The sequence below is a fragment of the Halichoeres trimaculatus genome, unplaced genomic scaffold, assembly GCF_033239565.1.
Source record: "Halichoeres trimaculatus isolate MK-OKI-2021-1 unplaced genomic scaffold, fHalTri1.1 fHalTri1_scaffold_22, whole genome shotgun sequence".
NCBI lineage: Eukaryota > Metazoa > Chordata > Actinopteri > Labriformes > Labridae > Halichoeres > Halichoeres trimaculatus.
Genome location: NW_027437200.1, coordinates 17,520,163 through 17,545,785, shown reverse-complemented (window position 1 = coordinate 17,545,785; position 25,623 = coordinate 17,520,163). Strand labels below are relative to the sequence as shown.

The 25,623-nt window shown below is 38.3% G+C and overlaps 4 protein-coding genes across 6 annotated transcripts; 2 read left to right on the top strand and 2 right to left on the bottom strand.

Moving 5' to 3' along the window:
* Nucleotides 1-3,784: 3,784 nt before the first annotated feature.
* LOC141784321 (E3 ubiquitin-protein ligase DDB_G0292642-like) lies at nt 3,785-6,609 on the top strand. Its single transcript, XM_074662134.1, has 4 exons — nt 3,785-4,103; nt 4,316-4,416; nt 5,554-5,727; nt 6,071-6,609. The coding sequence occupies exons 1-4, from the start codon at nt 4,013-4,015 to the stop codon at nt 6,524-6,526; spliced, it is 822 nt and encodes a 273-aa protein (XP_074518235.1). The 5' UTR covers nt 3,785-4,012; the 3' UTR covers nt 6,527-6,609.
* Nucleotides 6,610-8,029: 1,420 nt separating this feature from the next.
* LOC141784513 (uncharacterized) lies at nt 8,030-11,660 on the bottom strand. The gene is made up of 5 exons (XM_074662352.1): nt 11,538-11,660; nt 11,322-11,450; nt 11,191-11,228; nt 9,463-9,503; nt 8,030-9,375 (listed from the first exon to the last, which is right to left on the bottom strand). Exons 1-5 carry the CDS (start codon nt 11,658-11,660, stop codon nt 8,030-8,032), a joined length of 1,677 nt encoding a protein of 558 aa, XP_074518453.1.
* Nucleotides 11,661-15,137: 3,477 nt separating this feature from the next.
* LOC141784566 (uncharacterized) lies at nt 15,138-21,247 on the bottom strand. 2 transcript variants are annotated; one of them, XM_074662413.1, is made up of 3 exons: nt 21,167-21,247; nt 15,781-16,079; nt 15,138-15,321 (listed from the first exon to the last, which is right to left on the bottom strand). In XM_074662413.1, exons 2-3 carry the CDS (start codon nt 15,923-15,925, stop codon nt 15,188-15,190), a joined length of 279 nt encoding a protein of 92 aa, XP_074518514.1. In that variant the 5' UTR covers nt 15,926-16,079; nt 21,167-21,247; the 3' UTR covers nt 15,138-15,187. The 2 variants fall into 2 exon arrangements, with proteins under 2 accessions (XP_074518514.1, XP_074518515.1); XM_074662414.1 differs by lacking the exon at nt 21,167-21,247 and adding an exon at nt 17,050-17,128.
* Nucleotides 15,821-21,639, top strand: LOC141784564 (putative E3 ubiquitin-protein ligase RNF144A). Of its 2 annotated transcripts, none has more exons than XM_074662410.1 (4): nt 15,821-15,910; nt 16,977-17,077; nt 18,609-18,782; nt 21,122-21,639. In XM_074662410.1, exons 2-4 carry the CDS (start codon nt 17,012-17,014, stop codon nt 21,575-21,577), a joined length of 696 nt encoding a protein of 231 aa, XP_074518511.1. In that variant the 5' UTR covers nt 15,821-15,910; nt 16,977-17,011; the 3' UTR covers nt 21,578-21,639. The 2 variants fall into 2 exon arrangements, with proteins under 2 accessions (XP_074518511.1, XP_074518510.1); XM_074662409.1 differs by lacking the exon at nt 15,821-15,910 and adding an exon at nt 16,605-16,764.
* The last annotated feature ends 3,984 nt before the right edge of the window (nt 21,640-25,623 follow it).

The window sequence follows — 25,623 nt, the reverse complement described above, 5'->3', positions numbered from 1 at the left end:
TCAACTAAGTCAGAAATAAAAACAATGTTGCTCTGAGATCTGAGATAAACATATAAGACTTTTAGGATTTAAGGACTTTATCTAGCCCAGGAAACAGGATAATTTTCTCAAAATCAAACTTTTTGAGTTGTTGATAAACATTATTGTACAAAATCTCTTTTTTGGATACATAACTCACTGGACAGGGGGTCAAATAAAAATACATTAACTTTAAAACAATAGCACCAAAAAGTATGGTAACTGTAAATGTCACCAGTTTTATGTTGTGCTTGATATTAACATGTTTTCTCTTTCCTAAATTATTATTTTTTCAATATTTACCTTTTGTAATGTTTTTCACTTCATACTTTGTTTGTTACTGTTACTCTGTAAATTCCCCACTGTGGGACAAATAAGCTGTCAATTGACCATAAAAGACTTCAAATCCAGGACAAAGTGGACTTAATTATGTATTCACTTTTTTCAAAATCAAACTAAAGTACAGAACTTGAGGAAACGCATTTAGTTGGGTTAAGTTACCGTGTACAAGATTAGCACTGTCTCATGCCTTGATTCTGGGAAAGAGACAGTGGACCCAGGGAAGGCCAGTCTAGCTCTGAGGAAGATGAGTTACAAGGACATGGAGGGCCCCATTGACTGGGTTTGCCTTGGGCCCCCAAACGACTAATTACGCCCCTGGATACAGCAGTTCATTAATAACCAAACACAAAATTAGTGTGTTATTAAGCCTTTGGGAAACAGTGACGTAGCATATTTGATTCAGGATTTATTAGGGAAGTCAGGTAACAAAGCTTCATGGAGTATTAACTATGTTTGCATGGCATTTGCTTTTGTTGAGTGCATCACGTGAATAGCTATTTGTAAACAGTATGATAATACAAAGCATTTAAAGTATAGTTTGTTGTTTTTGATAACACTTAATACCTACCACATTAATACAACATATACATTTTATTTTGTACCATAAAAAGTGTATTGTGTGTGCACTCATATTAACATGTACTGTAAAATGTATGTGGTATTATTTGTAAGTTTATTTATAACATCTATATCTGCTCACGTAATCACTGACATGACTTAAGTTAAGAGTTTTTTTTTATTTTTACATGAACAAAAACAGACTTTCCAAACATGGGGAAGACACAAGAATATTAAACATGTAATTGCCAAAAAAAGGCTTAAAAATGTGCAAACAGTTCCAGGAGTCTCCATGAGTGCAGCAGAAACAACAGCAGGAAGAGGAGCTGGTCTCTGTCAGGCGGTGACTCCTCCTGGCACCTTTACCACCAACATGATGACTGACATGTGCTGCACCCCGTAGGTGGACAACTTCTCTGAGTCATCGTTCAGCCTCTTGTCTGTGAAGATTAACTGTACGGCTTCCAATACTGCACAAACACAGACCCCAGACAGACAAAAATGACAACTGATTAAAGGTCATAATCCGCTGGAAAATCAAAATAAAGGTGAATAAACATAAAAATACTGTGAAGGTTTAAGAATTAAAATACTCTCTGTGAATTGGAATTTTATTGTTAACTGTTAAAAGGTCTTAAACTTTAAAGAAGAAGCTGTATGTTTGTAATTGAAACAAATATAAACTGTAGTTATACATGACTGAAATGGGCTGTTAGAGTTTAAAATAGCACAAAAGCCCACCGAGTTTTATATTATTTTACTTAAAAAAGTGAAAAATGAAAACTTTACATCAAGGGCTGCATTCACTGTACCTGGAAGCCTGTCTGCAATCTTTTCTTTTAGTTGCAAGACCGTCATATTCTTCATCTGCTCTTCTGTGTTGCACAGATCGATGAGTATATTCTCCCCTTTTAGTCCATGAACCAACACCTGATAGATTTTCCCCATTATAGTGTGTTTTCTTGTTTCTGAAGAGTGCAAGTAGCAGTGCTGTTTCTGGCTTCGTGGCTGGGAGGTAATGCCGCTCCTTAGTTCAGGGTGTTGTTGTTAAGTTGATGGTCTGAAAATACTTTCACTTTCACTGAAAGAACTCACAGAGTGGAACAAATGTGACATTAAAAACAACAGCAGAAAGTTGTAAAAGAGAAAGGGTAAAAAATGTCAAGAGGTAATATAAAAGTACAAAAAAGCTAATTAGCTGTTAGCTCGGGCTATATCACTCTATAACACAGGGGCTAAACTGTTTGTGCTAATGTTCACTCTAACCCACAGTCAGCAGTTATTCTGCAGTGGTCTGTTCAAACTTAAGTCTATCAATAAAATGAAGAATGAGGTTATGTTAGCTCTGATTGGTAGATGACTGGCAGGACATAGCTAACCAGGATTTACTAACGTAAAACTTAAGTCTATCAATAAAATGAAGAATGAGGTTATGTTAGCTCTGATTGGTAGATGACTGGCAGGACATAGCTAACCAGGATTTACTAACGTTACACATTACAGACATGTCTTGTCAGCTGTGCTAAATATAAACAGCTACTAAACAACTTACAATCTGACAGTGTTTACTTGTTGACACTTTAGCCTCCAGATACGTCGTCGCACCAGGCTAACGATGTCGCTAAAATATATAGCATCTTTAAAAATAAGGTATGCAGCAGTTGAATTGACTTTAGTTTCAGCGAGTTCAGCTTTTATCACTGTAGCATAAATTAATTAATTTTCCGAAAAAAAGTAAGTAAAACTCAACAGATAACCCTCTCTAGACTCTTAGTCACAAGTGCTTCATATGCACTTAAAACAAACAAAAATTAGAATTGGTTTATCATAGCTAAGCTTAGCTTAAAATCTTGACACTTGGGAAGCTTTAGCTCAGTTAGCTATGTTAGTATTGCTAAGGTCAGTTTTACTTGGGCTGAGGTTTATTTGCTGTAGCTTGCTTAAGCATAGCTTAGTATATCTCAAGCACTCTGCTTTGATCAAGCAAGTAAGAGCACCAAGGTTAGCTAAATTTAGCCGAGTGTATTGAATAGTCAATGTCACTTTAGCTTTGTTGGTTTTATTAGCTAGGATAGTGCTGGGGTCAGTTACATTCATGTCAGTTGGGCTTCAGTTTGTTTGACATATCATATTTTAGCATGGCTAGGTTTAGCTCAAGCACTCCATTTTGATCACACTAGCTTAGATTTGTAAATCATAGGGCACTAAAGTTAATCAAATTTAGCAGAGGGATTTAAATAGCTACAGTCACTTTGGCTTAGGCTAGCTTAGCCTTGCTTAAAGTCTTAGGTTATAGCTTATTTTAACACAGCTAAGCCTAGCATAAGTACTTTGCTTTGATCATTTAAACTTATGTTGGTATATCAGAGGGCAACAGGTTTAGCTAAATTTAGCCGAGAGCGCTGTAGCTTTATTTACTTTACTTTAGGTAACTTTGGCTTGTTGGTTCTTGGTTAAATTAGCTAGCTTAGTGCTACTGGCGTCAGTTTCACCCAGGTGACTTGGGCTGAGGTTTGTTTTACATAGCTTGACTCACTTTCTTTAGCAAAGCACTTCACTTCGATCACATTAGCTAAGCTTTTTAAATGATAGGGCATTATTTTTCAACGAGTTTGATTTAGCAGAGAGCACCAAACAAACAAATATTGTTTTATTCAGATTCTAAACATCATCATCCTTTCCTAAACAACCTTGTAGACAAACAGTTTACCTGCCTTAGACAACCATTTTTAAATGTTTTAACTGACGTGCAAATGCATTTCCTTAAACACATTTTACAGCTACTGGAAAACCCCTGACTTTCAGCACAGCTCGGTATTTATTTGTCTGACAGGTTTTTCACATTGTGTGAGCCCAGCCAAAAGCTACTTTTTTTTCAAACATCATGTGTTTGAGGATAAATTTAGATTACTTTATAGACAAGGAATCCAGACCTGCAACTCTGCGAACACACGTGACTTCTGGGAAGTTTTCTGTGAAAATGAAAGTAACAACAGAAAAACAAATCTAGGAGAGGTCAGTGAAGGCAGCACGGAGGCAGCAGGTAGTTATATTGGTCAACAGAGACGGAGTTTGTCTACAGAGCTGAAACAAAATGAGCAGACAGGGTCAAGAGGAGAAAAGATACGACCCCAAAGATACGACTCTCAAATTCGTCAACAGGCCGGATGATCTGGATCCACTTCGTAAGTCATAAGATATCCTTAAATTAAAACTTCCTGTTGAGTTCCAAATAGTATTTTCAATGATGATTATAATTAAATTAACGCAAATGGAGACATTGAACTGCTCTGACTTATGATCAGTCAACAGAAGGTTACATTAATAGTTTCAATGCGTTTTTTTGCTCGTGTATCACCGTAATGCTGAGTCTGATGCCTGCCCTTCTGCTTTTCAGCCCCTGAGGAGGGAGACAAGTGTCTCCGGGCGGAGATGTCCTGCGGACACGCCGTTACTCCCGAGTCTCTTACCGGGTGGTGTCGCAGCCTCCTGGATCAGGTAATTATGAACTTTTTGGTACTTCTGACTTTTCGATTTGGCATTGAATACAATTTTAGCGGTGGAAACACATCCTAGAACTGAGAAAAGAAACATTGGCAATAAAATACTTGGATTATGAAAAATTGAAACTGCATCAAAACAGCCTTCAAATTTTCACCGGTGTTTCCTGTTAAACTATTCAGCTTGTTTAGGACATGTGTGCTATATCTTTTAACTTTTCCAACTCTTAAACACAAGTCTGAACACATAAACACAATTTTCCTCTCCTCTCTGACTGACCCAACTTCCCCTCTATGGTAATTACTTTCTACCGAAGCTTAGCGCCACCTGCTGGTCTTAGCACAATTTCTTCTTGTGTGGCAATTTGTATGGAGTAGTGAGAGTGCCAAATTACAAAAATAAATCTCTAAATGAAATAAATGAATTATATAAGAATCTATAAAAAGAATAAATGAATTATATAAGAATCTATGAAATAATAAATAAAAAATATATAAGAATCTATGAGAGAATAAATAAAAAATGAATTAATAAATAAATTATATAAGAATCCACAAAAGAAAAGGCAAATAAAAACAGAAATATTAAGAAAAATAAAAAAAATAGGAAATTGCTTAATAAATAAATAAGTAAATGAATAAAGAAAGAAAGAAACAAAGAAGGGTTATACAATTTATTTATAAATTCATTTTTTAATTATTTTATTAATTCTAATATGATGTATTTATTGATTCTTTTTTGATTATTCTTTTATAGATTATTATATATTTTATTGATTCATTTTTTATTAATTTATAGATTCTTTTATATATTTTTTTATTAATTTATTTTTACTTCATTTTTTTATTCATTTACAGATTCTTATATTTTTTAAATTTATTTATTTATTCTTTTATAGATTCTTATATATATTTATTTATTTACTCATTTATTAATTTTCTTCTTTTATAGATTTATTTTTGTAATTTGGCACTCTCACTTCTCCATAAATTTGCGGTGAAAGCATAAAAAATATGACACGGAGGTCCTAAAAGCTGACGTCATAGGTGGTGTTGGCTCATGATGCGTATTTGCAGCTGTTAAAGCAGTTGATAGCTTTGTACCAGTATAACATGATCTGTCTTTTAATTCCAGGGCCAGTTCAAATTCAAATGCCCGGCTTTGGCTGAGGGGACGCTCCAAAAGTGTGACGCCCTGTGGTCGTATCAGGAAGTGCGCCGGCTGGCTGTGCTAACGGCAGAAGAGATGCGGTACTTTGAAGAAAACATCGCCCAGATGGCTGCAACTGAATACTGTGATTTCAAAGCTGTGAGTTGGTGTTAAAAGGCAACAGACTGGTATTGTTTAGAGTTTAAAGGGCATATTGCAGGTTAAAGACAACTGTTAAGAAATTGATTAGAAAAATTACTTAAAAACTATATTCAGAAAGAAATTCCTAAATTATTAAACTACAGGGTCTCCTGTGAAAAGGTCGGGGTTTATTACCCAAGAACCAAATTTAGACCCCAATAAAAAAAGTTCCTCTGATCTGTTTTTTGACCCTGTTTTTTTTTTTTTTTTTTTTTTTATACCTCAAACAGCCATGTAAGTGATGTAAGTGAAGCAGGACAACAAGCCTGACACAGTTTGTTCCTCACATTCTGTCCCACAGTGCCCGGGCTGCAAAACCTACGTGGAAAGAGAGGACCCGACTAACCTCAACGTGCAGTGCACGGTCTGCACAGCTGACAAGAAGAAGGTGTTCCAGTTCTGCTGGCAGTGTCTGAAGCTGTGGAAGGGCCCGGCTCCGCGCTCTGACCGCTGCGACAACGATGGCTGCGTCAACCACGACCTCCAGCTCCTCAAGGACTGCAGGACCACCGTGCTCCCTGAGGTGCAGGGGGTCATTGAGTGTCCCTCCATCCGCGCCTGTCCCACCTGCGGCCAGAGGGTGGAGCACGACAAAACGGGCTGTAAGAACATCATCTGCCCTCGCTGCCAGATCGAGTTCTGCTTCGTGTGTCTGAAGCTCACTCCTGAGTGTCTTAAGACTAGCTCTTACTTCATCCCCTGCAGTGACGGAGTGGCTCCCAGACAAACCTCCATACCTGTGTGGCACAGAAACTAAAAAGAAACCAGCACATGCTTTTATTCCTCCTGTTGTAGCGTAGAGCTTTTAAAAAACATTACCTACTCTTCCTCTTGATTTTATTGCACTGCAGCAACAAGTTTTAACAGACAGTTAACTGTTAAATCTCTTTTTCACTGTCGTTCAAGTTGTTTTTAAGTAATAAAACTTCTCTGTGCATTAAAAAGTGATTTGCTTTGATTTCTTGTGCAAACAGGTTCCTGCATATGAAAATAATCTCTGTATGTTTGACAGTCCATTCTAAAAATACGACAAGATCTTTACAAGATATTCAAGCAGTCCTCACTAGACTGATGAAGTGTTTCAGACTGATTTTGTGAAACACCATTATGAGAAAAACACAGATTTGTTTTGGCTGTACATCAAGTAAAGCAGCTGTAGGGGTAGAAGTACAGCAAATAGACTAAAAATCTCCACAATACTCCCTCCTTAAGATAAAAAATATACAAGAGCCTTTTTCTAAATACAAACCAAATCCTTTGTAACTGACTCTGAAAAATTGTACTCCAACATTGGATTGTGAGATTACATACTATGCTATATGACCTCAATTTTAACATATTTTCAAATCTCCAAGGCAGAATTAAAGATAGTACTAGGAGGATCTGTTTTAATTGCATTCCGTCGCCACCTTGTGGCCTGGAGTCTCCACACTGTTGCAAATTACTTTTAATGAGATCGGATCAAAACAAATTTTTACTGAATACAATGTGCTGAGGTAAGGTATCTATCAGTACGGTTACGTAGCGCTACGGTTTGAAACGTGACATCAAGTTAACGTTGTAGTAGTTGGCTATATGTAGTGCTATCGGCAGCTCGGTGCACTGACGTATCTGTAGGCTAACGTAACAATAAGTAAACACTGTCAGTTTGTAAGTAGTTTATAGCCATTTATATTTAGCGCAGCTGGCAGCCCGGTGCTCTAAGACATTTCCGTAATGTGTAACGTCAGTGAATCCTGGTTATGTCCTGCCAGTCATCTACCAATCAGAGCTAACGTAACCTCACTCTTCATTTTATTGATAGACTCTCAAGTTTGAACAGACCACTGCAGAATAACTGCTGACTGTGGGTTGGAATGAACATTAGCACAAACAGTTTAGCCCCTGTGTTATAGAGTGATACAGCTTGAGCTAAAGGCTAATTTGCCTTTAGCGCAGGGTGACCCTACGACAGTGAGTATCTGGTCTTCAGCTCAGCTGTTTTTGGAGTATGGTCCCCTTAAAGTCCAATTAAACAGGTAAAACAAATGAGGACTTGGGTGGTGTCACTCTTTGGTGGGTCAGTATTTAAATCAACCTATAGACAAGATTTTCACATCACAAGTTTTTGTAGTGCACTTTAATATGATAAATGGAGACAACATGCTAAGCTCATGCTACTGGATTGCTAACAGATTGTTAGCCGCTTAAGTTTACTCATAAAAACAAACACAGTCGACCATGTGGATCTCCCAATCCAAGGTCATGAATTAACTGTGTCTTAGTCCGACTCTGACTCTGAAGTCTGGTTTTTCCTTGAGCAACTAAAAAACGGCCGAGGTTTAACACGTTTTTTTTTATCCTTGCTGCGTTTCTTTGCTTTTCTCTCATGCCTCAGAACACCTGGTGTTATTTTTACCTTCTTGGGCTTTGAGCGTAAATTAATACATCGAAATAACTCCAACACATCAGTGGTACTTTTTCTTTTCCTGTTTCCTCTTGTTGGAGTTTCAAGTGTCATCTCTTCTACCTCGGGTTTATTCTCCTCTTCCTCTTTACATATTCCCGACTCTTTTAAATGCTGCTTTTCTTCCTCAATACCTCCATCAGGTTCAACCTGTTTCTCACTTTTCCTGACTTCTTTCTGTCTCTCTGGTAAACTTCTGCTCCTGACTAATGCTCCCTGACTGTGAGAAGACCTGCCTCTGTCCTGAGCGTCAGAGTGTCTCCTCCTCTGCGTCTCTGCTGCAGAAACAAATACACGCACACGGTATGCGCCTTCCTGACTGTTATCATCTGAGCTCCTCTCGTCTGTAGCTTGGTGTGACTTATGTTCCTTCTCTACTCTGTGTTGTTCACGACTTTCATATCCGCTACTTCTCCCTTGGTAATCTTTTGGCCTGTTTTGTGCTCCTTTGTCCTGGATCTTCTCATCGAGGTCTAACTTTGTCAACGGCTTCCTGCTCCTTGATTCCTCTTCATCTGGTCCTGACTTTACTTCTTCTCCTCTCACCTTTTTCTCAGCTTCCTGTTTGACTTCTCTGTAAGATTCGGTGTCTCCTCCGCCTTCCTGTTTTCCCGCTGGATCTACTCTCATGCCCTGATCCCATCCTCTCCTGTCCTTTTCCCTCTTTCCCTCCATTGCATTCCCTTCATTTTCTATCAGCGTATTCACACAGACTTCTTGAGCACACCCTTGTCTCATTATCTTGACGTTCTGTCTTTCACTCTCCTCACGTGGACGTTCTCCAGACACGTGGTCTTTCTCTTCTGCCTCCTCTTCATCTGGTGTTTTCACCTCTTCCTTCTCTCTGTCTTGAATTTGAAGATGGGAATCATCACTTTCATCATTCTCCTCATGGTTGCCCTGCATGAAATAATCTCTAATCTCCAGGTCCTGACAGTGAGGTTCAGGCAGTTTCACCTCTTCCTCAGAGCAAACACTGACTCTGTCTTTGTCAACCACTTTCATGTTGATCCCTGGTTCTGCTTTCTCTTCAGTCTCCTCTCCTCCGTTCACCATGACAGCGTCCTCACGCTGGTCGACATCACTGGTTGAGGGTGAACAGCCTCCAGGAGCGAACTCCTCCCTGATGTTTTCTGGTCTCTGAGTTTCTGGAGGAGGCACTGGGAAAGAGTTGACAGTGACATAAATTCATTCATTCTCTCTTCATACTAAAGACACTTCATAAAACGAAAGATTTGCCATCTTACCGCTCTTTTTCCTGTAGAAGAGGAGATAAGCACTGTCCGATCTGTAGAGATAGAAAGAGCAGGATGAAAGGTAATTTTGCTCCTCTTGGCTACAGAGGAAGTAACATCCATGATTTCCAAAAAGAATGTCAAATTTGGATAAAGAGAGGTTTTTGCTAGATCATATTTGGTTTTCTTCTTTTTACGCTACAGTTTGACCACAGTCTGTAGATGCAGCACCAAATTGCCTTTTGGATTCAAATTTGATCCGATGCAGTGACTTCCACTACAGAGTCAAGCCTGTTTTTAATGCAGTGCCACCTGAGGGCCTGGTCCTTTGAGGTTTTAAAGATATAATGGACTGGAGAGCAGTAGTAAACTGATTCTCAACTGGTCAGACTTTGCAAAAAAAATTTCAAATTGATATCTCAGTTTGAGAAATCCATATTGTACTTGCATTTCGCTGTGCTAAAATAGCACATGAAAGCGAAGGCTGTTCCCCTTTCTTTTGTACTTACATTTGCAGTTTTGAGTCAAGTGCATTCACACTGACAGGATAGAAAAACACACTGCACTTTGACTTCTCAGTTGGCAAACTCAAAACAGTCAAAAAGTTGTGTTTGGACACTGGACACTTCTCACACTCAATGGTCGCCATGTTGGCTACATAGAGGACTTGATTGGTCCAATGGAGCAGATACCCCCATAGCCCCTCTCCAGCAGCGGGGAGGAGAATGCCAAAGTTGAAGAGCCATCACTGCTCTGTTTTTGGCTGTAAACAGCCACATATTTCCATGCACAAGCTTCCCATCTCGGAAGAAGACAAGACTAAGTGGCTAGAGTTCATTTATCAAGGAAATGTTCCAGCTACACTCAGTAAAACTGTGCATGTGTGTGCTAGTCACTTCACGGCCGACTGCTTTTCCAACTTTGGACAGTACAACAGAGGGCTAGTGAATAGACTGGTCCTGAATCCAGGCGCATTACCAACCATCCACCAACAAACCTCAGACCCTGGAAATGTGAGTATTTTAAATGCTGTGTGCTGTGGAGCATATGTAAGAGCTTTTCCTCAGTGTCCCCCCTGTCTCTGTGTTAGCTTCAGGATGCTAACTTTAGCCGCAGTTAGCCTGTTGTTTTAGCCTGTAATGTTACAGTAAACGAGCCCAGTGTTTTCTAAACATTGTGCACTCAGAGCTCGTGGCGCCGCTCTCAGTGACGCTGAAGAGTGGGGCGGGATCAGCAGTGACTCATTTACATATGAAGGCCACGCCCACTAAATCAGAGCGTTCTGAACAGAGGGGCTATGAGAGCCTGGAAACAATGCTGCTGTGCTTGATTTATTGGCTTTTTGGACCAAAACATGTTACTACCATTTCATGAAGACATCAATGATCCAACTGAAGAAAAGGAGCAGAATATGGGACCTTTAAGGAAATGACCAGTAACTCATCAGTTGAGAATCACTGCTGTAGATGATAGATGGTTTCTAACCTTAAACTGAGATAGTGTTTTGTTGTTTTTATCAAACCCTTTTGGAAAGAAAGTTTTTATTATAAGTCAGTTACGTTTGTTGACGAGTGATGATAACACAAGCCTATGATGTAAACTTGATTTCCTGTCGGCCCGAGTAAGAGAATCACCTTGAAGTTGTGGTCGTAGCACAGAGAAATAAACTCTGCATCCTCACCTATCAGGTATACTTAAGTGATGGACGTATACCTTTTCACTCAGATAGTTTAGACTCACCTCTCAAAGTTTTGTGACTGGAACGGCTGGAATTCAAGCTGTAAGTGAAAATAATGTCATTAGAGACGAGGAGTTTCTGCAGCGTAATGATCAACCTAAGCTAACACTGAGTTCAAAGAAATCAGACTCACCTCAGTGACCCGAGCATCATCGAACTTAAACCATCTGTCCTCCTCCTGAGACTTGATACACGCAGTGTAATGCCCACTTTCAAGATCTCCGAAGTGCTCCACAACCGCGTACAGTTCATACGTCTGATTCTGACCACCGATGGAAACAACACATTTAAATAAGGAACAGACAGAATAATCCAAAAAGCTTTTCATTAATGGTATAGATTTACCTACCTCTGGTATCTGTAAGGTGTGAGGGATGCGGACAGTGCAGTTGATTTTGAAGTAAGTCATTGAATCGTAGTCGAGCTCAAACCTCTTCAGGAGCAGAGTCAGAACCTCTGGATGATGCTTCATTAAACATTGCTTAATAAGAAAAAAAGAATCATAGGGAAACAATATCAGAATTCAACTGTAACTCAAACAGTTTGCTGTTGTTGATTTGAGGTTACTTTGAAGAGTCTTCTGCTGTCTTCTTCAAATTATTTTACAAGGATAGATGCTTTTATTTCAAAAGGTCATATACCAGAAGTATCATGAACTAGAAAAGCACTCAGAGAGCGCAGACCTCCACCAAGCATATTGTGATTGTCACCAACACTTTAGTCCTACTTTAATGTTTTACTCCCTTTCAGCAGACTGTCTGCTACAATTTGGTGTTAGTTGCAGGTTTGTACGATAATTTGTTTCCTGACAGTGTTGAAAATGATGATGACCCAGAACATATTTCATATTCCAGATCTTAGTATCCAGAATATTGCCAGGATCTGGATCGTACTTTTACATCTGTCAGAAATTATGGTGACCTTGTCTTGTATTGTTTAGCAAAGCAATCCGACCATTTATCATGGAGTTATATACACATATGGTGTAAACAGCCCTATCTCACAATGACAAAGAATCCTTTAAAAGAATCCTGGATCCAGACGGTGATCCAGATCACCTCCAAAATTTAACCACTTTTTCTTTATCACATTTTGAACACTTCCTGACAATATGCTATTCTCGTGAATCAAGTCTGTTACGATTCATGGGGTGCGAATTCAATTTAAATTGTGATTCTTCAATATTTCCGATTTTGGCGATTTTACTTTGCTTTTTTTACACCAGACCATGGGAAAAGGGTAAATGATGATGATGATAATAAAGTCTACAGATTATATCAGGAGCCATATTTTTCTATAAAATACACATCATGTGAGTCAGAGAGAAACATTTCACCCCCTGCTGGAGAAAAATGGTGACTTTTTTTTAAAATCCAGTTTGTAAATTCATTATTTTTATTTATTTGGTGTATATTTATTTGCTTTTATAAATTTATTATTTTTATATTTATTTATTTATTATTATTATTTTAATATTTTTGAAATATTATTTAATATTTTATTATTCTTCAATTTCATTGTACTTGTTTCAATGGCAATAAAGTTCTATTAAAAGTTCTATGAAATGAATAATTTCAATTTTGAAAAAAAAAAATGACAAAGAATCCAGATTTTGATATTGTCAAATAAAAAAAAAAATTATAAATAGACTTTCCATTTTTTTCTCCCACCCCTTGTAAATCAACCCGGCAAAAAGGAAATCAAAACAGATTATGACTCAAAGAAAACATTAAAAAAAAGAGCTAACAGTTTTTGCTTTAAGCCTTACTCACAATAGTGGCATCACATTTGTCGTCACATTGCTCACAGTATATCTGGTTTTCTCCTCTGAAAGTTGAAGCTTTGAAATACTCCTTGATGCCATTCACCTGATAAAACCAGAGCATCAAAAACAACAAATGCCATGAAATACCAAAACAAATCTCAATGAACAATTTCACCACTTGAAGGACAAACAGACAGGCCTTTAAAACTTGATTTACTCCTGCGTTAAGACACATACCACACTGTACTCGCCCCAGGAGTCAGCCAGAGTTAGAGGAAGATGCCAGAACTTCCCGTCTGTGTCTGTGCGTGTATCACATCCTAAACATAAAGTACTGTGAGTCAGCTGTCCATGGAAGATCTGAAACAGACAAATCCCAGAAACAAATCAATAATAATAATAATAATAGAATACATTGTGGGTTTGTTTTAAATTAATATTAAGGATACCTTTGATGCTTTACGGCTGGTTAGGTTTAAGATCTTCTCAAAGTACTCTGCAGCATCTTGTTGCTCATTCACTGAAACACCAGGTTATAAAGCTCACATTATGTTTTTGAAGAAGCAGATCAGATCTTTTAAAAACAAACGTTTGGTTGCCTCTGTTACTCTCTGTGTTGATCTCTACCTTGTTTGATGTCCAGCTTTTTGGTGATGTCAGTGGTGTCTGTGGTTTGATACTTCAATTTATCAAACAGGCTTTTAAGCTTATAATCGATGAACTTAGTTTCAGTGTACCTTGATAAAGTTAAGATACAGTGGTTAGTAAACTTAAATTGAGTAATTTGAAATATTTATGGTATTACAAGTGTGTGCAACAAACCTTTCTACAGCTTCTCTGAAGTCTTCGGTCATAAAAAGCACCTGCAGCACACTGTTCAGGTAACAGGTCGCTCCCTGGTTTATCAAGCCTTTGTACTTAACTGTTAAAGATTTAACACATGTAAATAACACAGCTTTCTTTATTCAGTGCATTATTTTATCATTTTACTGGAGGAATGTTACCTGGCTTCCTGAAGTAACTCATTTTATCCTCCTACCGGTGTCTTTTCAATTAGCATCTGTGCTTCTAACGTCTGCAGAGGATTTGACCAGAAATCAACCACTATGTAAAAACTGAAAAACTAAAATAAATTAGAACCCTAGAGGCGAACGTCAGTTTTCTGACTCATCCTACAACAAGTTTCACTCTGTTTTTTTTTTTATTTATTTCAAACTAAACCCATCTGTTTAAAATAACAACTACACTTTCTCTTTCACGTAACGGTCGCCTAGCTAGGAATGCTGCGTTCAGGGTGCGTCGGAGTTTTCGAACTTTAGAGATGCCTCACATGACTGACAAGGAAACGAAAACTAAACTGGCCACATATTTATTTTTTTTTGCTGACTCCCTGTCAAGCGTAAATCATAAACAGATTTCACAGAATACAGCAGTTTAGAGAAGAAAGTGTGTCGTTTTTATTACTAGCTGTAAACAGTATGATAATAGTGTATTAAAAACATTGATTGTTATAAATGATGGAATGGGATTATTTATAACATAAACAAAACAATTTAATATGTATCAAAAAATTATAAAAACTACTCAGCCAGGATTTCAACCCTCCAAACCAATTTTTGGTGGGCCTTTAATTAAAAAGTTATTGAATAACTATTACTAAATAAATATAAATATAGTGCTGTTACTATGTATGTTTTAAAGCAGATTGGCTGCATTGATACTTGAATAGTTGACAAAATGTTAGTGCAACAGATGGCAATGGCTCTCAAAGGTATCAACTTTTTTACTAACAGGCTAAAGATTGCCAAACTAGGCTCAGTTAAAAAAAGCAGGGCATCTAACAATAAGAAAATGAACATATAGTTATAAAATTGTAATATTTTTCTCTTTAAAATGATTTTTTTAATGATTTTTTTTCAAGGAAAAGTTTGAGGTCAGAAAGTAAGTGAGCCTGGGATCAGCCCCTGGTGCCCACACCCCTACAGTACAATGTAAGTGGCCATAATGGCTGTAAATGTTATTTGTAAGTGTGTTAAAAGCAGCTATAACATAATCACTGACATGACTTTAGAGTTTTTATTTTTACAATAACAAAAACAGACTTTTCAAACATGAGAAAAACACAAAAATATCAAAAGTGTAATTGCCAAACACTGGCACTAATCTGTGCAAACAGTTCCAGGAGTCTGCATGAGTGCAGCAGGAACAACAGCAGGAGGAGGAGCTGGTCTCTGTCAGGCGGTTAGTCCTCCCTTCACCCGCAGCACCATCATGATGACTGACATGTGCTGCACCCCGTAGGTGGACAACTTCTCAGAGTCATTGTTCAGCTCCTTGTCCGTGAAGATCAGACGCATGGCCTCCACTCCTGCACGCACACACACACACACACACACACACACACACACACACACATAGAAAAAGTTAAAGGTCATCATCTACCAGACTGTAAATAGAAATGTAGATGAAAACACCCCCTGTGATTTGAATCATGACAGTTAAAAAGTATCAAAAAATTGGACAAAATTAATTTTCAGTACTAACTTTTTTTTTTTTTTTTTTTTTAAACAACTCTTGATTAGTTATTGTTTTAATTGAATATTGCATCTTCAGCATACATATCAAGACATATCAGCATATACCATATCTAACATATGGAGTTATCAAGCACAATAAGAAACTATTTTTTCACTTGAAGCACTCCATGTATATAAATTGTGGTTACTTGAATGAAATGCTATAATCAGGGCTTTACAGGCAAAAGTAGAACATATTACCCTGAAAAATGACAAAGAAAACTTGAATTCAAAGGTTGCGTTCACTGTACCTGCGGTCTCTGGAAGCCTCTCTGCTATCTTCTCCTTTAGCTGCAAGACCGTCATGCTCTTCATCTGCTCGTCTGTGTTGCACAGATCGATGAGCAGCTTCTCCCCTCTCGGTCCATGAACCACGACCTGGTAGGTTTTTCCCATGATGGTGTGTTTTTCTGTTTCTAAAGACTGCAAGTGGAGGTGTTGCTTTCGGCTCTGAGGCTGAGAGGTAAATGCCTCTCCTTAGTTCAGGGTGTTGCTGTTAAGTTGATCAGGAAATACTTTCACTTTCGTCTCAACTGGAGGCCAATGGTAACTGAAATATTTCACAAACAGGGTGGAACAAAATGTGAGGTTAAAAAAGGAAAACAAAACGAGAAAAGTTGTCATACAAAAACTAAAGGGAACCTGCACCTCTGATTAGCATTAGCAAAAGATGCAGCGGAGCGTCATGGGAAATTCGGAACAGGAAAATTAAAAATAAATATTTTCTGTTTTAACGAGTATCTCTTAAAACTAGTGAATTCTAAATAAATACATTTCTTTCTTTCTTTTTTAATTAATAAAATTATATCGTAAAAACAAGGCATTGTACAAATGCATTTCCTTCAACACATTTTACATCTACTGGAAATCCCCTGACTTTCAGCACAGCTCGGTATTTATTTGTCTGTCAGTTCCTTCATGTTGTGTAAGCCTGTGTTTGAGAGTAAATTTAGATCATTTATATTGACGAGGAATCCAGACCTGCAACTCTGCAAACACAAGTGACTTCTGTGAACTTTGCTAGGAAATTGAAAGCAACAACAGAAAAAAACAAATCTAGGAGAGGTCAGTGAAGGCAGCACGGAGGCAGCAGGTAGTTGTTCTGGTCAACAGAGACGGAGTTTGTCTACAGAGCTGAAACAAAATGAGCAGACAGGGTCAAGGGGAGAAAAGTTACGACCCCAAAGATACGACTCTCAAATTCGTCAACAGGCCGGATGATCTGGATCCACTTCGTAAGTCATAAGATATCCTTAAATTAAAACTTCCTGTTGAGTTCCAAATTGTATTGGCAATGATGCTTATGATGAAATCAATGCAAGTTTGAACGTTGAATAGCACAGTCTTATGATCAGTCAACAGAAGGTTACATTAAAAATTTCAATGCGTTTTTTTGCTCGTGTATCACCGTAATGCTGCGTCCGATGTCTGCCCGTGTGCTTTTCAGCCCCTGAGGAGGGAGACAAGTGTCTCCGGGCGGAGATGTCCTGCGGACACGCCGTTACTCCTGAGTCTCTTACCGGGTGGTGTCGCAGCCTCCTAGATCAGGTACTTGGAGCCGAAATGAAGACTTTTACGTTTGGTATTGGGAACAAAAACACACCCTGGTACTAAAAAAATAAAAATTGTAAATATAAACACTTGGATTGTTAAAATTGAAACGGCATCAAAACAGCCGTTGGCATGGTAACGTTTCCATAAAGATTAAACCAGAGACACCGAATGTTGTTTGTGGATTTGACCGTTTTAACAATAACGGTCCACAATTTTGTCACAATATTCCCCTTTTTGATGAATATTTTTGTTCTGTATTTTTTCAGTTTCGACTTTTTGTTACCATTTTGCAATGAGGAAGGCGAGGGGCCAATATTACGCGATTTGCATACATTTGCATATCGCATACAGGGTGTCTCTGTCAATTCAATTCTGTTTTCAAGCGTTACATTTTCTTCCAAAACAAGTGTTACAGGTCGTGTCTCTTATGTAAAATTCTATAAACATTAAATATTACATTTTGTTGAACTAAATATGCATCCCCTCCTGCTATTTTTTTTTCAACTCAGCAATTTTTTTGACCATCTTTTTTTTTTTTTCAAGAAAATTAATAAATAAATTTAAAATATTTGGAGATATTGCAAATTTTTTTTTTATTTTTTAATGTCCACAATTTTTGAATATCTACATTTTTTTTGCAAATTATTTAAACTTATTGTTATTTTTTAAACATTTTTTATATATAAATTTAAATTTATAAATGACAATGATATATAAATAATTTTTTTTTTTGCAAAATTTTGACATTTTAAATTTTTGGAATTTTTGCTTATTTTTAACTTTAAGAAAAATAAAGTTAGCAAAATTCATTTTAAATATTTGCAAATTTATTAAAACTAAAAAACAAGACATCACATATACAATTTTATAAACACAGGGAAACTTCCGGCTTGGATAAAATTCTTCAGAATTCTACAATGCAAAGAATTTCATACACGTTTTTGTCTTTGTTGTGAAGATAAATCAGATTTGTGGCTCCTTAATGACTGTAATCCAGGTGAGCTGAGGCAAAATGGCTCTTATAAAAGTATAGGTTGCAGACCCCTGAACTATGTTTTCATGCCTTTACATTTTATTATTGAGTAAAATTTAATCTTTCCTCCTTAGGGCTGCTCATATTGATAAATATATCTAGAATGATCACCAAAAATCTCAGGCATTTTCAGCTGCCAGGTTTTTAAATAAGGTTATGGTAAGCTCATAAAGTTTATTCATCTGTTTATCATGGTAGGAAGGACAGTGTGGAACCCTAGGTTTCTTTATTTGTATTATTTTACCAAAAACTTCAATCAAAATAAAACATAACAGAAACAGTCTTACAGGAATGAAAAAGTAGTCCTGCTGTTAACACAGAATACCAGGAACCTTTGATCTTTCCTTGATTACTGCAGCATCAAATCTAAACCTCTCCTCTCTGACTAACCCCATTTCCGCTGTATTGAAACTACTTTCTACTGTAGCGTTGGCGCCACCTGCTGCCACCTAGCTTCGTACCAGCGTAACATGATCTGTCTTTTAATTCCAGGGCCAGTTCAAATTCAAGTGCCCGGCTTTGGCTGAGGGGACGCTCCAAAAGTGTGACGCCCTGTGGTCGTATCAGGAAGTGCGCCGGCTGGCTGTGCTAACGGCAGAAGAGATGCAGTACTTTGAAGAAAACATTGCCCGAATGGCTGCAGCTGAATACTGTGATTTCAAAGCTGTGAGTTGGCATTGAAAGGCGACAGACTGGTATTGTTTAGAGTTTGAAGGAGACTGTTAGTTTAAATAGTTAGCCGGTGTAGCAGCTAGGTTGTGCGCCTGTGAGGCTAGCTCTTGAAGACCTGTGGTCTCTTCCTCACATGTCACTCTCTACTCTTAGCCTGTTTCCTGTCCACCGTCTTTTGCTCAGTAAAAACATAATAAGCCAGGAAAAAGATAGTAATGATGATATACTGAGTGGAGGCTGTGGGCAGTTTAATCCTACTTAATCTAACAATTCAAAACAATTAGCCTAGCGCTAAGGTGCCAGTTTTAGCATCTTTAAACCACTTGGTATAGACTTGTTAAGCACATAAAAGAGCAATGCTAAAAATAAAAAAAAAAGTCATTTTGTGGTGTTACTTTATGACAGATGACTTTTACTTTATACTTTATTTCAGACCCTTTTGTCCATATAATTGTACCAATAACAAAACAACAGATAATAAATAAAAAGAAAATTAAAAAATGGAAAAACACAGTTCATATTTTGACAGCAATTAAAACACAAAGAGACGTTTGTACCAATGTTTCCAGTAGCAGGATGTAAACCTTGTGTCACTCATTGAGAGCTGAGTAAGTGATATATTATTTCATTGTGTGAATTAACCAATTGACCTATGAATTTTAGCATGAAGTTTCTAAGAACAGCGTAAAATATGGGCACATTGTTATAAACATACATGTGACTTGCACTCATCCATCGAGGTAATTTAAGAAATATTTTAAAAGCATCATTATAAGCTACCAGTAACTTTTTCATTTTTACTTTACTGCAGTAGCACCATTAATGAGCAGTGTACAATGGAGTACAGCAGGCTATAAAAACCTCCGCTTTAACATTTTCTGTATTCATCTGAAATTTACATGCTAATAAATTAGCTTGTGCATACTTCTGATAATGTACCCCAGGTATTTGACTTTTTGCAAAGAAAAAGAAGATGCAAAGTGAGGCTAAATGGTATGCTAGCTCAAGCTAAGTATTTACAAGAAGGATCTGGGAGGTTATTCTATCTATACCAACAACAAGGCCAATGAGTTTATTTTCCTCAATAAATCTTTCACTCATTTTTCAAAAATATTTTTCTTGGCTTATTTGATTTTATTCAGGTAGAGGATAGGACAGTAGACAGCTCTGATTCATAGTCTATACATGGAGTGGACAGCTTGGGCTCTCCTTTTTACTACTTTACGGTTTTGAAGTTAAAATGCCCCGTCAGAGGCGCCACCATTGTGCAGCCAGAGTCTGCGCAGTAGAGACTAAGAGGGGGATCTGAGTGGAGCCAGGTGACTAAAGTAATTTCCTTTTTTTATTTTGAGGGTCCAATCTCTTCTTACCCCCATGTAATGAAAATAATTAAACTTTTCATTTAAAAGACTTGAACACAACTCAGCCTGATAATATCTTCGCACCATTCCAGCATACTGATGTTACAAACATTTCTACAGGGTGTATTTAATTTTTAAAGTTTGACCACAGCCCATCTGGAATGACTAGGGACACAGATTTTTTTTTTTTACCAATCACCAGGGGGAGCAGTTTTTGTGGCGACCCCTCATTGAGCCAAGTGAGAGGACGTCTTTTTTAACAGTCTTTGTTCTGATTACATGTGAGAAGGTCAGGGTTTATTACCCTAGAACCAAATTTAGACCCTAGGTCCAGTCATAGACTGTTAAAAAAAATGGACGTCATCTTGCTCAGGTCAAAGTGAGGTTGCCACAAAAACTGCTCCCCCTGGTGGCTGGCTGCAGTATAGGTAAAAAAAATCTGTCTCTCCAGTCATTCCAGATGGGCTGTGGTTAAACTTTAAAAAATTAATACACCTTGTAGAAATGTTTCTTACTTCTGATTGTTGTGGTGATTTGAAGAAATTATTTGGCTGTCTTGTATTCAGGTCCTCTTTTTTCTGAAAAGTTTTGTTTTCATTAGTTATAAGAAGTTAAAAACAAGGTTTTACGTCAGGTTTAACGATGACTGACAGCTGCCGTTCTTGTGTATTTCTTTCGGAGATTGTAAAATATGTCGGGAGGCAGAGTCAAGAAGAGATTAGACATATGAATGAAAAAAAATATTATTTTTGTCACCTGGCTCCACTCAGATTCTCCCAGAATCCCTCACAGCCTCTACTCTATATACAGTCTATGGTTCCATCAGTCAAAAAGTTCTTCTTGGGAAAAGTTCCTCTGATCTGATTTTTTGACCCTGTTTTTTTTTTTTTTTTTTTTCACCTCAAACAGCCATGTGTGTAAAGCAGGACAACAAGCCTTGATACGGTTTGTTCCTCATATTCTGTCCCACAGTGCCCCGGCTGCCAAACCTTCGTGGAAAGACAGAACCCGACTAACCTCAACGTGCAGTGCACGGTCTGCACAGCTGACAAGAAGAAGTTGTTCCAGTTCTGCTGGCAGTGTCTGAAGCTGTGGAAGGGCCGGGCTCCGCGCTCTGACCACTGCGACAACGATGGCTGCGTCAACCACGACCTCCAGCTCCTCAAGGACTGCAAGATCACCATGCTGCCTCAGGTGCAGGGGCTCATTGCGTGTCCCTCCATCCGCGCCTGTCCCACCTGCGGCCAGAGGGTGGAGCATGACAAAACGGGCTGTAAGAACATCATCTGCCCTCGCTGCCAGATCGAGTTCTGCTTCGTGTGTCTGAAGCTCACTCCTGTGTGTCTTAAGACCAGCTCTTACTTCACCCCCTGCACTGACGGAGTGGCTCCTAGACAAACCTCCATACCTGTGTGGCACAGAAACTAAAGAGAAACCAGCACATGCTTTTATTCCTCCTGTTGTAGCTTAGAGCTTTTAAAAAAAACATTACCTACTCTTCCTCTTGATTTTATTGCACTGCAGCAACAAGTTTTAACAGGTTTCTGTTAAATCTCTTTAAGTAATAAAACTTCTCACTGCATTTAAAAGTGATTTGTTTGGATTTCTTATGCAAACAGGTTCCTGCATATCAAAGTAACAACTGTATATTGGACGTAGCATGGAGAAAGAAAAACACAACCAAAGTGAAATGAAACGCCAATCAGACAAACCTTTCTCCTAAACGAAGGTGAAGCTTGGCTCGACTTTCACTCACTGAAATGCGATGCTGCAGGTGGTTGGGATGCTGGGCTGGTGAGTGGGTCATAGGTTGTGGGTGTGTGCTGCTGCTGTCACTGAACCAAAGAGGAGGAGCCCAGTTTGAATGTTGTGTTTACTAATGAGTAAAGAAAAATCCTGCAGACCCTACCTTTAAGAACAGGAAACATGTGAGAGCCTGTCACTCAGAAACAAAAAAAAACATCCTTTGAAACCAACTCTTAAGGCTACAACACTGGATTGAGGGATCATGTTCTAAGCTAAGCTGTAAGGCAGGATTAAAAAGTGATAAAAAGCCACATTCTTGGTGAAATTCAGCATAACATATTAATGTCTGACGTGAAATCAGAAAGTGAAACTAAAAATTGTAAAGTTTTTCCTTGACTGGTTATAAAGTGATTAAATCTGGATGATCTGTCATGACACATTTAGACTTTAAAGTTAGTTTAGCAGAGGTCAGGAGGAGCTTTAGCACCACCTAGAGGTCAAACAAAAACCATACTAAATAAAGGTCCAAGTTCCCAGAAAATGTAATATATTCATCATTGACATTGTAATAATAAAATTATGATTCATTTTATTTGTAGATGTTTTTTTTAAAAACACTCAAGGTCACTTAACAATACAGAATAAGAAGACAGGACAATAATAAAATCAACAAATTAAATCCACATGTGCAAAGGTTTGATGAACGTCAAAGACAAGTTTAAAAAGATGTCAATTCAAAACAATAATACAGTATTTGATAACACGAATGATAACAATAATAAAAACATTTCAAGTCTTTTAAAGGTTTCAAAAGTTAGTTAAGTTCATAAACTTTTTGTCTTTTTATACAAAGTCGTAAAAAAGAATTCTCCCTAGATTTAGCTGAGACCATAGACTGTATACAGAGTAAACAGGGTGTCTTCGCCATTTATCATTGTACAGTCTTGAAGCCAAAATTCCCCTGTCACAGGCGCCGCCATTGAAGCAGTAGAGACTGTGAGGGATTCTGGGAGAATGTGAATGGAGCCGGGGGACAAAAATGATCATTATTTTTTTCTTTCTAGAGTCTAATCTCTTCTTGACTCTAGCTCCCAACATATTTTACAATCCCCGGAAAAAATACACAAGAACGGCAGCTGCCAATCATCGTTAAACGTGACTTAAAACCTCGTTTTTAACCTCGTATAACTAATGAAAACTTAACTTTTCAGAAAAAGAGGACTTGAATACAAGACAGTCAAATAATATCTTCAAATCACCACAACAATCGGACGTGAGAAACATTTCTACGAGGAGTATTCATTTTTAAAGTTTGACCACAGCCCATCTTGAATGACTGGAGAGACTGATTTTTTGACCTATACTGTAACCAGCCACCAGGGGGAGCAGTTTCTGTGGCGACCTCACTTTGAGTCGAGCAAGATGACGTCCATTTTTTTTACAGTCTATGGCTGAGACAAATCCAGGAAGCACAATTAACATCCTCTACAACAACAAATTGGTTTCACTGTGAACAAACCAATTTGATGTTTGCCTTTCAAAAACAAAGCTGAGTATTCAGCAACGTTTTAGTGTCCATATCGTGAGTTAACAAAAATCCCCTTGATGGGTTTTCTTAACTAGAAATTTGATAAAGTCTCTGCATAAAAATCAAAAACATGTGTCCTTAATGAAGGAATTTCACAGGTCATTCACAGTCCTGATAAGTGGTACCACAAGGCTGGATATCAACTCAGTGAATGAAGCCTGAAAAGACCTTGCCAAGAGAAAATCCAGCTGGCCTCAGGTGTGGGATTCAAACCTGCAGGGAAACAGATACTTTACTGCATACAACAAGAGTGGTTGGGTCGTTCATCACTCCTGTTTCGGCTGTTCCGACGCCCATCACCTTCTTCATCATCCACACGAATGCCTTCCTCTGGTAAGTGACTAAAATTAGCAAGCTCTTCCATACTCCTGTTTTGGACGTTTCGGTCACCCAGTCCACCTTCATCATCCTGAGGAAGTCCTCCTCCTCTAAGTTTTAAGACTGAGTGCACTACTGACCCCTGTTTGATGCCAGTTTCACGTAGAACCATCATGTCCTCCAGTTGATGGCCTTCAAAGATCAGTCGCTGCTGGTCCACTACAACACAGAAAGAGAGATTTAAAACCTCTATGTTCCTGCTTTCAATAAAGGCGGACACTTTTCTTCTAGCTCCCTCCTCCCTATCTGTCCTGCTTGCTCTTGGTCTATCTCTGTCTGAACTGTCAGAGCCTCTTTTTGAAATCAACCTGAAACCTGAAATCATGGATTTGTTCGGCTGGTCTCTCAATGCAATTGATCAAATTTTCTCAACACGGAAACTGGGCAAAGGGGAGCCAGGAACGTTTGCAGCTGGGTATACGATCGACTCCTGGGATACTTGGAGGACCGTATGCCTGTCGATCCTTTCCATCGAGGATGTTGAAGATGTCTACACGTTTGGATATAACAGGCTTTCTGCTGTTTGGAGCACTTAAAGCTAGCTTGTAAGGCAGTTTCAACACACTGGGTTAAAGGAGTAAAAAGCCAAAGACAGAAATGTCCAACAGGTTACAACTGTCCCCGGTCTCCTTTGGCTTGTCTAATTCTCATAGCCAGATATCAGCACAGATCAACTGTTCCTCAGAAAGACTCGTCTACCACAATAAACAGCAGTCATCCACCTGTCAAATATATGGCCTTACAGTCATTTTCAGATAAAGAAGGCTCACTTCACTTTGTCAGGGTGTTGACACAACCAGAAGTATTACATGTAGGCTGCAGGTTTGCTAGCAGACTGAATACCTGGAATATCCTACCTGGATATCCTTCGATATCCCGTAGCTTCATCTTTAAGTTTTCCACCGAGCTGGTTTCGTCCACGAATAACTGGATAATTTTTCCAGATATTGTTATTACATGGATCAACATTTTGGTGATGTTTGTGATCTTCTGAGGCTCAGATAGTCCGGATGAAAGGGGTAGACTAAGGTGAGTATCCGTATCAGATCAAAACTAGTGTAATGAGTTCTTGTGAGCGTAGCGTCTCTCCAAGTCGTTCCGTGCTACTCACTCAAGCACACTGTTCCCCCTTTTACATGGTCCCAGAGCTTATCTTCCAGGGTCTGTTCACAGCTACTTCTTATTTTGATTGAATCACGTTCATTTACAGACAGAGCAAAGATCTTGTTTGTCACACTGTCATTCTGAATGACAGATCAAAGATTAAAGATTCAATGGGATCAAAGAGAGCTCCAGTGCTTTTTGTTTTTTTTGGGGGGGGGGCTTGGCCAAGGGGCTTGAGTGTAATTAAGTTCAGTAAACTCACAAAGAAAATGTGGGACCACATGTCTCATTATTTTTATTATTTTAATCCCTACTACAACTAACACACAGAGAACAGTCCTGGAAGACATCAAGGAGTAGTCCCGCTGTTAACACACAACAACAACTCTCTTCTGGATAACTGTAACTAGTTCAGCAAAAATAAAAACCAAATGGCCCTCTTCCATGGCTAAATACATGTTAGCAAGAGGCTAATAAAAAACATATTGACGTGTTCAGAGTCAACAATGATATGCACGTGCATTTTGGCAACAGAAGCTGCTTGTTCACACCAAAAGAGGCAAGAGAGGCAAAAGCGACAAGCACGCCGGAAGTTAATCAATTTTCAATGAGAGCCCGGTGTCCTGAGCGGCCAAAGCATCAAAAGCGGCATCAGATG